Source organism: Lepus europaeus, chromosome 11 (genome assembly GCF_033115175.1).
Source record: "Lepus europaeus isolate LE1 chromosome 11, mLepTim1.pri, whole genome shotgun sequence".
NCBI classification, from domain to species: domain Eukaryota; kingdom Metazoa; phylum Chordata; class Mammalia; order Lagomorpha; family Leporidae; genus Lepus; species Lepus europaeus.
In genome coordinates, this window is record NC_084837.1 from 80,275,621 (window position 1) to 80,287,875 (window position 12,255).

A 12,255-nucleotide genomic window follows, 5' to 3' on the forward strand; every position below is an offset into this window, starting at 1 on the left:
TTCTTGGAAGTCAAAAATGGTTTGGAAGATACTAAAATTTCTTACAACTTTAATGACTTCTCTGAATATTAACTGTCCTTGGCAGTTCCTTTAAAACTACATCTAAATTGTTCCCTAATTTTGGGAACTCTTGACCCTTGAAATTTGGGTAATGGATTCTTTCCTCTTGCACCTGTGAGGATGGGCGGTCCAAGTTGATAATGGATTTACTATACCGATGCTGATACCTTTGATTAGAAATGAGAAACTAGAGGTCTTCTCAAGTGAAAGCACTCACGGATTCACAGGTGCCAAGGACACCAATACCATCTTACCAGAAAGAATAATCACTACATCTTGAAATATACAGACTACAAACAAAGCCTTACGAGTATAATGTGCGGCAGGCATTTGGTCTAGTGCTTAAGACACCAGTTGGGATGCCCACATTACAAACTGGAGTGCTTGGTTTAAGCATTGGCTCAGATTCCTCACTCCAAATTCCCACTAATACAGAACCTGGGAGGGAGTGGTGATGACTTAAGTAATCGGGTTCTTGCTACCCACATGGAAGACCTTGATTAAGTTCTCGGCTCCTGACTTCAGCCTGGCCCAGCCCAAGCCTTTGAGGCTATCTGGGAGTGAATCAGAAGATGGCAGTGGGCTCTAATAAAAAAAAATAAAAAAAAAAAAATTTAGAGAGTACAGCAGTTTTCTCAGTTTGAGCAAATCTTGTTTTCACTAGTCTGTGAACAGGACAATAACGGAGTAACCAAAGCACCACAAAGTATTGAAAATACCTCAGAAAACAAGACTGATCTTATAAAACTGCCTTTTTCTTAAGTAAGTCCTTGTCCAAACTGCATATTATCTGACACTATGGGGAACACTAAGTAGAGAATTTGCAATAGTTCATGTTACTGTTGATTTTGGTTTTGAGTTGGTGCCTGAATTTATGAAATTGCTACTCTTCAAGAAAATTATATAAAATTTAAGCGATTACAAGTAAAAATGCCAAGCTTGTAGTTATCTGAGTTAATATTGATTTTAGGGATAACTAAACATAATAAATATTTTGATGTTCCTAAATTAACAAAGTATCTCTATTGTAAAAGTACTGCATATTTACTTATTTGACAGATATGACTTATTTATAGCTAGTCTCACTTGAAAAAAAGAAAAACTGAGCACAGATCACTCTGTGCAGGGCACGACTGCAGGCTGACAATTCCTTTCTGAGATAACACTAAATGTCAGTTCTCATCGCATTTTCTATAAATTTGACAAAACAGAAAAACTCTAGTTTGAAAGTTTAAAACACCCATATACTTATCATGAAAGACTATCATGATAAATAAGTAGCATTCAGAACTTTGAAAAACACATATAAACAAGACCACAAAATGATTCAGCTCTTCCAAGACAAGCACTGGATATTAGAAAAACAACACCAACAGTTAATTATATTAAAATGTCCATTGTGTGTACACACACACATAAAATCTAATTGGAAATTTTCTACATGTACTCCAGACTAGGAGTTAAGATAACTATACTTGTATGGGAAGAGACAATACTCTTTCTGCTCAACAAACTCTTTCATTTAGAAAGGAAAAGCTGCCTTGTGAGAAGCTTCCTTTGATAGTTCTCAGAGTTCAAAGAGTATAGAACCTTCAAGTTGATTTCATCAAGTCTATTTATTAATGCATTTCAAGTTTCAAAAAACCTTACATCTTTGCACAATACTTTATTTTTTGCAATTTTTAGTAAAAATTTCCAAAGTGAACAAAAAAGATACTGTATAAAACACAGTGGACATGAAACTGACAGTAGTATTAGATCTCATTTGTCTTGATCCTTTTGTTTTACCACATCTTGATTTGCAGTGGAAAGAGTTCAGTGCACATATCTCTTTTCAGAAAACATTTAACTTAGACTCAAAATAAAATACGGCAGTGTACACCTGCCAAACCCTACCACAGGATAACATTACAAGCAAAAAATTTACATGTTCCAAAGTCTACCACACTCAAGAAGTTACTAAGAACTCTTGCAGAATAAAAGTCACCATTTTAGAAATGCAAACCCACTTCCAACCTTTGCACAGTCCAAAAACAAAGGCATTTAAATGATTTAAAAGCAATTTCATACATATCTACCTACTTGTTTGTTTAGAATTATTTATAGTCTATCTGGGGTTTCATGTACAAAATTTTTCTCTAAATCATGTACAAAAAGCTGTATTTTGAAAAAAGTCACCACATACTGTACAAGTTTACAAGGAAGAGATCCCATTATTTTCTCTAGCATTTTTGGCCTTGCTGGCTTGCGTCACATTATGAGAATGATTGTGTAAACCTTATACTCTTAAGAAAAAAGGAGAAAAAAAAAAAAAAAGCCAAAACACAGAAATCATTTCAACCTTCCCTAAATTTTGCTTCCTACGTGAAGCCAGGAAAATCATAGCTGTTTATTTCTAATTTAAGTGATGTAGTCGGAAAACAGAAGCAATAAATATGTCACAAGCTTAAAATTTTTTGTAATGCCCCCTTCTATTTCCTGCATAGCATATAAGCCTGTTAATACATTAAATGCTTTTGCTTTCTCTTTCTTGAAATGCCAATTATTTACATCTGCTTAAAAAATAAATTTGGAATGGGACATTGTGCTGTTTCACCTTCATTACTGTTAAAATATTTTAGGGAAAAAAATATCAGAAGACCTATCTACAATTTCAACTACTAGCTGAGGAAATTACTTATCTTTAGTGGTTACCAATGATCAGTGATGATATGCTGAAAAAACTGTTCAAATATTTTTGATGAAGACAGTTTTCCTTTTCCATATCAGACAAAAAACATAATTAGCATTCTTTAGATATATGGAAAAACACAAATAAGTAGGCTACAAATAAAAAGAATCATTTCACTGACATAATTTCTATGAAAGTATGAATAAAATTTCACCTATCAATTAAAAAAATGGAATTGAATTAGACAGTTTACAATACGTAAGCAGAATCAGACATTCACATAAGGAACTACTCTGCAGTGGCACGGTGCTCGTGTCCAGTTAACACAGCACTGCACAGTGGTCTTCAGCATCACCACGCGTGCTCACAGCAGCCATCTGATAAAGGGAAAATAAGTATGAACAAACTCCATCAGAAGAAAAAGGTAAATTGATTCTCATTTCAAAACTGCCTGTGGAAAGCATTACAGAATCCTGGACCACTGAATACCACCATTCTCTGTTATCCTGAGTATGTCAATTAAACAGTAATTTTTCATTAAGAGCGGAAAATTTTTATAATACAAAGAAACATCCATATTGCAATTTCTGTTTACAATTGCACACAGAAGTACAGTGTACGTAAGAAATACATGTCTGCATATAACAAGGTATGTACATTGGCAAGTGATGTCTCCAATGTTGAGGTGGTCGAGCCTCCTACCCTTGACTGGCAGTTGAAAAAAATATATTTCAATTTGTGATAAAAGTTGATCGAGAGCCAAGTTTGACTGCAAGTGAAGAAAATGCAGCAACGAAGAACAGGGAACACAGGGCACATAATAATATTCTAAGACTTTGTGCCATTAGGTTAAAAATATCTGTCCATAAGAAAATTGGGTTCCTTTCCCACCCCCTCCCCCAAATTGGAATTTTCAGGCTTTCAAATTTAAGGAATTCCACCTGGTCTGAGGACATGATCTCTTGCCATTTTCTCTTCAACTGTTATTTGTGAGGGTTTAGTTTGGAGATGATGACTTAATAGGTTTCTCTTTGGAGTGAAGTTTTCCCATTGTAGGCACTAGGAAGAACCAAGGCAAAAGCTGCAGTTAACGTCTCATGTGTCCCATCTGGTAACTCTCCCGGGGCCTCTGACGCTGGGGCTGCTGAATGGGCTGTGGAGGTCTCCTCCTCTTTAAAGTGCCTGTGAGTCACAAACAAAAATGTAATTGATTCAACGTGAGCTTTTCAATCGTTTTAAAAAAAATTCTGCTATTGCAATAAGAAAGGTTCTAAATCAGTGTTGACCAACAGAAATATAATATGAGCCACATACACAGCCAAAACCACCAAAAAAAGGTAAATAAGAAAGTAGCAAAGTAATTTTAACATCCATTTCATTTACCTGACATGTAATAAACAAAAAATTAACAAAATATTTCTTTTATAATGTCCTCTAAGTCTGAAACTTAGCACATCTCAATCAAGACTAGCCACATTTCAAATGCCTATTAACCACAAGCATTAGACATGCTCACCTCATCAGTATCACAGATTTTGAGAACAGAGCTAAAGAGAGAAGTGTCCGAAAAAAAGACTTCCAGTGTAAGACACTGAGATGCCTGGTGTATAAAACAAGCCTGAGAGCCCATACAGTCTGTTGTGAAGAGTACAGAATTCAGGTAAATGTGCTTGGCACTTTTTGGAAGTGTTCAGTAAAGGGTAGCTAGTTGTTCAAGTTGCTGATTACTTTAAATGAAATCAATACACAAGTAAAACACTTTTATTAAACAAGACCACATTGACAACAGTATCTTTAAAATGTCATATAGCTCTTAGAAACCTTCTTAAAAAATAACAAAAAGTCAACAGCACTAATAACATCGTGAATTTCAGAAAAGCAATGACAACAAAATCAAATATCTCTGATTCACACTGAGATACCATCCTAGCCTGATTAGTGGGCTCTCTTGTTCCAAAATGGATAACATAAGAGAAGTGGAGGAACATGGAGAAAATCAGAGAACATATCTAGTTTTGAATTACTTGGTATATGGTAGTGAACTTGGCCTGAGGCAGCACGCTTCATGAGAAATTTGTCGGAGGAAGTAGCAGAGAAAATTGCTGTCATTTAGTTTTGGCTGTCCCCTGCCATGGCCTTGGGACAGGGTCTGATCCCACACCTGCTGTGATAAAGTAGCCTGTGGGCAGCACAAAAGCCACAAAGACAGGGAAACGGGGAGACATCAAAAGATGAGGATCAAATAATCTGGAACAGCTGCCTTCTACCCTTCTCCAAATGTCCAGAGTTTACTCTAAAGAGTTCCTCTAATGCTGTCTCCTCAAGAGCTAGAGTGGAGAGGAAAACTGAGTTGCTCTCAAGGATAAGGAATACTTGAGGGGCCAGTGCTGTGGCATAGCCGGTATAGATGCCGCCTGTGGCACCAGCATCCCATGTGGGCAGTGGTTGCAGTCCCAGCTGCTCCACATCCAATCCAGCTCTCTGCTAATGGCCTGGGAAAGCAGTGTAAGATGGCCCAAGTCCATTGGCTCCTGCACCCACGTGGGAGACCTGGAAGAAGCTCCTGTCTTCAGATCGGTCCAGCTCTGGCTGTTGCAGCCATTTGGGTACTGAACTAGTGGATGAAAGATCTCTCTCTCTCTCTGCCTCTGCCTCTCTGTAACGCTACCTTTCAAATAAATGAATGAATCTTTAAATAAAATAAAAAAAAAAATACTTGACTGCAGTCACTTGATGAATGCAGCCTCTATCCTAAGACTCTCCTACAGATAGGGATCTTTCTGTTTCCATAAGCCATCACCCATGGGGAAAATAACCTTATGTGCCAGAAAATACTTCAAGAGCACAATGAAAACAGTAACAGAGATGGGAAATTCAAATTCGAAACCACAACGAGGAAGCCGTGTTTAAGATGCCCAAATCCTATGTCTGAATACCTGGGTTCAATACTGGATTCCGGCTCCTGACTCCAGTGATTAGGTTTCTATCACTTGCCTGGCAGACCTGATAGAGTTCAAGGCCTCAGCCCAGCCCTGGTGCTTGGGCAAGCATTTGGGGAGTGAACCAGTCAATTCTCTTACTACCTGTTTCCTCCTCTGCTCCATCCCCATCCAAGAGAGGAAGAGAGGAAGGAAAAGAAACTCCTTTATGCTTTTGATGGGAATGCAAATTAGTGCAGCCATTGTGGGAAACAATATGCAGATTCCTTAAAAAATACAACTAACATATGAACCAGCAATCCCAGTACTGGGTATATATCCAAAGGAAAGAAATAGTACGTCAAAGAGATATATGATAAGCACTTCCACATTTACTGCAGCACTATTCACAAACAGCCAAGGTGTGGAAACAACCTAAGTGGCCATCAACTGATGAGTGAATAAAGGTACATATACACAATGAAACAGTACTGAGATCTAAAAAGGAGTGAGATCCAGCAGGGAAGGATAGGGAAGTATCTATGTTAAGTGAAATCAGCTTGTCACAGGAAGACAAGTACCACATAATCCATGGAATTTAAACAAGTTGATCTTAATAGAAATTAAAAGTAGAATGGTGATTATGAGTCGGGGTTGGGGGCTGATTAATGATACTAAGTTATAGTTAGAGAGGCAAAAGGCATTCAGGTGCTCTTTATACAGGAAGATGACTATGGATGATTACGAACTGCATCCACAAAGAAAAGCTGGGGCTGGCATTGCAGCAGAGCAGATTAAGCCACCACCTGCAAGGCTGGCATTACATACAAGTATTGGTTCAAGTGCCAGCTGGTCCACTTCTGGTCCAGCTCCCTACTAACATGCCTAGGAAAGCAAAAGAAGATGGCCTAATTACTTGGGCCTCTGCCATCCATGTAAGAGACATAGATGGAGTTTCCGGCTCCTGGCTTCAGCACAGCCCAGCCCCAACTGTTGTGGCCATTTGGGGAATGAACCAACAGATAAAAGATCTCTCTCCCTGTAAGTCTGTCTTCCAAATAAATAAAATAAACCTGTATAAAATAAATAATTTTTTAAAAAGCTGCAGGAAAGAACTTTAAATGTTTTCACAATAAAGAAATGACAGGGGCCGGTGCTATGTGTAGCAGGTAAAGCCGCCACCTGAGATGCCTGCATTCCATATGGGCACCGATTCAAATCCTGACTGCTCCTCTTCTGATCCAGCTCTCTGCTATGGCCTGGGAAAGCAGTAGAAGATGGCCCAATTACTTGGGTCCCTGCAACCACATGGAAGACATGGAAGCTCCTGGCTCCTGGCTTTGGATTGGCCCAGCTCGGCTGTTGCAGCCATTTGGGGAGTGAGCCACCAGATGGAGGACCTCTCTCTGTCTCTGTCTCTGTAATTCTATCTCTGAAATAAATAAATAAATCTTGAAAAAAAAAAGATAAATGTTAAAACAAATACCTTTACTCAGATTTGAGTATTATAGAATATATACATGTATTTAAACACCACACTATAAATGTGTGCAATTTTTATATATCAGTTAAATTTTTTAAAAAGCAATACAGAAGCAAAATTATAAGAACAGAAAGACCAATAACTTTAAAAAGCTTAATTATCACAGTAAAAATGAGACAATATTAGATTATGAAACAAAAACAAGAAAACAAGTACCAAGAAAAAAATCAAATTTCTTAGTTCTAAATACATATTTTTAAATTTTTTTATCTATCTATTATTTGAAAGGCAAACAAAGTGCTGATTTACTTCCCAAATACCCATAATAGCCAAAACTGGATGAGGCCAAAGTCAGGAGGTAAGAAGTTTATCTGGTCTCCCATGCAGGTGACAGGAACCCACATACCTGGATCATCACCACTGCATCCCAGGGTACATATTAGTAAGAAGTTGGAACACAAAGTGGAGACAGGAGTCAAACCCTGGCTCTCTGATATGGATTAAGAATGTCCCAAAAAAGTATCTTAACCACTGTACCAAACAACTGCCCCTAAATACATTATTATTAGACACTCAGAATAAATTAGCACTAAATACTGTAGTACAATACTATAGAGTATTGATAAAAAAGCATACTTAAACACAAACTGAATCATTCATTCAGTAACCCCATTCTCAAGGACAAAAAGCACTGTATTAGTTACTAAAAACTCAAGTACAATTCAGTTCTACCTGCTAACTAGTTATGAGTTATAAAACATATACCTCACTCAGATAGTCTTACCTGGAAGTGGTTTAGGAGGAGGCAACTTTGGATTACTACTTGGAGTGTGAACACTGCATATCTTAATAAATCCAGCCATTAACATGATCAGGGCAATCCCCATAAGCAACACTGCCCACCAATGAGCCTGGAAATAAACGGATTTTTCCACTGTAAAAACTATAAAATATTTTAGAATATTTTATACTACATAAAATACAGATAAGAACATATTACACAGCACACTATAATTTTTAAAGAACATTTGTCATTTGGGAGCTATATGTATATATACATCACTTATCATATAGATGCACATATAAATTAATTTTCTTAATAAAAGAAAGTACAAAGGTTAAAACAGAAATCATCCATAATTTCACCTCCTAGAGGAAGCCACTCAATATTATTTTCCTTTCAGTGTTTTTCCTGTATATAACTATGTTTGTCATACACACATACATATACATGCAAAATTAAAGTCATCTTGTATACAGCTTATTCTGTATTTTTCCATTTTATTAAATATTTTCTGGTTTGATTACTTCCTTTGTTTTATGCATCGTATAGACTATTCTTTTTGTTTTGCTTTTATATTCTCCAAGGCTTATAAGGTATATACTTTGCTTTAAACTCTACTAGTGGATATCTTTTTTAAAAAAATATTTATTTATTTGAAAGACAGAGTTACAGAGAGGCAGAGGCAGAGAGAGAGAGGGGGGGGGGGTGCCTTCCATTTGGTGGTTCACTCCCCAGATGGCCACAAACAGCTGGAGCTGTGTGGATTCAAAGCCAGTAGCCAGGAGCTTCTGCCAGGTCTCCCATGTGGGTCCAGGGGCCAAAGGACTTGGGCCATCTTCCACTGCTTCCTAGGCCATAGCAGAGAGCTAGATGGGAAGTGAGGCAGCCAGGACTTGAACCGGCGCCCAAATGGGATGCTGGCACTGCAGGTGGCATCCCTATCTGCTACATGACAGACAGATTTTTAAAATACTCATTAGCGGCCAGCGCCATGGCTCAATAGGCTAATCCTCCACCTGCTGCGCCAGCACACCGGGTTCTAGCCCCGGTCACAGCGCCGGATTCTGTCCCGGTTGCCCCTCTTCCAGGCCAGCTCTCTGCTGTGGCCCAGGAAGCCAGTGGAGGATGGCCCAAGTGCTTGGGCCCTGCACCCGCATGGGAGACAAGGAGAAGCACCTGGCTCCTGGCTTCAGATCAGCGCGGTGCTCCGGCCGCGGCGGCCATTGGAGGGTGAACCAACGGTAAAGGAAGACCTTTCTCCCTGCCTCTCTCTCACTGTCCACTCTGCTTGTCAAAAAAAAAAAATACTCATTAGCCTAAGCTATTACCTTAATAGCCTAAGCTATTATCTTACTATCATAGTTAAGACTGAAATTCTATCCCTTTTGAAACCCCTATTTCCTCTTCCTCTATTTCACTTGGAATTTGAGACACGAACTACTGTTATGAAGTAACTTTTATATATCTTAGTTTTCATCTTATAAACTATATCACAGTATTTTTCTTTTCACTCGTTCACTCATTTATAGGTTAACTGCCTCTTTTAATATGAAAAGTGGAAGGATATACAGATTGTAGCAGCAAGCAAAAACTATCCAGTCTAAGGAGGAACCAATAACTTCACTTCTCATTTACACTGTATTAAATTGAGCCAAACCAAAAAAAAAATCTTCAAAATTACTGGTATGATCTTATTGGCAGAAAAATTTTATTTATTCTTAAGAAGTTTGAAGTCTATTTTTGCGAATCCAAACATTCAAAGTTTGTTTTAAGACCGCATGCACTAATAAACATCATACGAAATATTTATAACTTTAAAAACCATAAATATATACACTGGCATAACACAGATTATTTTAATATATATGTAGTCACTGCTAATCATTTCCAACAAAATTCTGTTTAAGAAAATTTTCTGTATTTAGGATTTTGTAACAAATTTCTTATTCACTTTATCCAGCAGCAATGATGTAATTAAAGTAATAGATGTTAAAATTGCATGGTATGATAAAATATTCCTTTTCTGTGTGTCCATAAGGGATTTCCAAACCCCCTTTTTTGGAATTTGCTTTATTTTCAAAGAATCTCAAACTTACGGAGAAACTGCAAGTACAACAAAATAAAGAACTTTTTAAAATTTAAAACGACTTGAGAGTAAGTTGCTAGCACTATGCTGTCACTCCTAAACATTCTGGCATATAATTTCTACAACAGAGTATTTTCTTAGAGAACTAGAACACAACCATCAAAATCAGTAAACTAGCACTGATATATTACTACCATGTATTTGTCCCAATACCTTCCAGTTTAGAGTCACATACTGCATTCAGCTGCCACATTTCTTTTGTGTCTTTCCATTTAGAAAGGTTGCATGTCTTTCCTTGGCTTTTATGACCTTTATACCTTTGAAGATTATGACATACTTTTTTTTTTATATAGGGCTATCACTCAATTTGAGTTTCTCTGATACTTCTTTAGATTCAAGTCAAAAATCTTTGATAAGAATATCATAGAAACGATGCTGTGTTCTCACTGCATTCTATCAGGTGACACATGACTTTTGACTTCATTACTGGTGATATTAACTTGTTCACTTAATCAAGGTATTATTCGCCAAACTTCACCAGACTTTTGCGATAAGTAAGTATTTTGTAGGGATGCAATTTGGAACTAAGTAATTATCCTGTCCTTCATCAGACTTTCAATTTATATATTTATTTATTCTCTCCTGGTTTCCTATTTTATACAAAAGACTTACAATTCATTGTTATCATTGTGTCTTTGGGACATGTCTTCACCATCCTTTGAGTACTTTGAGTACTTTCGTACTTTCTGGAGCAACAAGTTTCAGATTCTTCTTGTTCTTTTGCTAAGCCTTCCCTGGAATAAGCTAATGCTAAAAGTAGCTTTGATACTTTTAGTCCCACCCTCCTTACCCTACCTGCACTGTGGCATCCCAAGCCAGTCACCCCTCTGCAGGGCACCCATCTCATCCCTACTCTGGTGGTCTATGCCACTTTCAACCCCTCAACCTGGTAAGGACATTTACTACATTTGGCCTCAACTAAAGGCATTTAGAAAAGAACTGTCCAGAAAGGGGAGAGAATGGAAAAAGGAAAGAGATATAGGTATATATATGTATGCATAAGTTCGTGTATGTGTGAATGTATTTGAATTAAAAAAAAAAAACTTTAAGTGATTTATAATTAAATCTGTTTTCTCAAAAGTCTCTGAAATTAGAAGAGTTCCACAGTCTTTCCATAAATATCTCTATGCCCTCTTGTTCTAGTATCGCCCTCTTAAAAGAGGCCTACCCCACTAGCTTCTCCTGCTTTGTAAGAACAGCATACGGGACTGAAAACACTTTCTAGGTACCTTCTATGTGTCTTCTCTATCTCAAATTGGAAACTGAGCTCTTTGAATCTGTATTTTCCCACCTAGTAGCTAGTCTATCATTAAAAAAAAAAAAAAAAAAAGTCATTAGACAAATCATTACAGGTGAATCATTTATTCTATACTTACCTTGAAATATTTCTAATTGCTCATTTGTTATATTTCTAGATTGTCTAACAGCAAGGCTCTTACAACAGAGATAGGACATACATTACTGTGTTTTTGGTACCTCTAAAGTCAGTTTTTCAGTATTTATATAGTCTGAAATAAGGAAAATGCAAGTTGTATGGCAGTAAGAGCAGTAGACTGAACAGAGAAAGTCTGGATTTAATAGAAGTTAAAACTACAGAAAACAAAGGTAACAAAGACCTAGTCTCAGTTCAGATCAAAAGATACTAAAATTCAGCATTCAAGCCTTGAGCACATCCAGTGCCTTCCAGCACAGTATTGCTGGCCTTCCTCTAATTTCTCCAAGTATCTATGTACCTCAAGAGCCCAAAGTTTGAGATGTTTCAGTGACAATTATAGTAGCTTTTTAGAATTTAGTATCTGGAGAAATGAAATATGCCAGTGGACAGAAAAGAGCAAGAAAAACTAAACAAAATAATAGTACACTTGAGAGTATTAGAAAGCATGGCCACCACTTTGTTAGAGGTTTTTTTTTTTTTTTTTTAAATGCTCCCCTTTAAAAGAGAATTATGAGTGTGTGAAATGCTAAATTATATATTTTTTCTTCCACATATACTATAAAATCAGGGGAAAGAATATCAACCAGCCTAGTAAATGCAAAATATATGTTTCATCTCAAAAGAAAAGATCACAATTTGTCTCAGTCTAAAACATATCTATCATATCATTCATTCAAGAAGCATTTAATCAGTATAAACTGTGCCAGCCTCGTACCTGTCACACACAAAAGTTATATGAAACTTAGAAGACAAAGAGA

The 12,255-nt window shown here is 37.1% G+C and overlaps 1 protein-coding gene across 1 annotated transcript in view; it reads right to left on the reverse strand.

The window, feature by feature from the left end:
• Positions 1 to 1,642: 1,642 nt before the first annotated feature.
• The window catches only part of ADAM10 (ADAM metallopeptidase domain 10), a 147,501-nt gene continuing 136,888 nt past the window's right edge, over positions 1,643 to 12,255 (reverse strand). Inside the window, exons 15-16 of the mRNA XM_062206009.1 lie at positions 7,917 to 8,043; positions 1,643 to 3,913 (exon numbers count right to left, since the gene is read on the reverse strand). Coding sequence (XP_062061993.1) covers positions 3,819 to 3,913; positions 7,917 to 8,043 — 222 coding nt within the window. The 3' untranslated portion in view covers positions 1,643 to 3,818. The remainder of the gene's footprint in view (positions 3,914 to 7,916; positions 8,044 to 12,255) is intronic.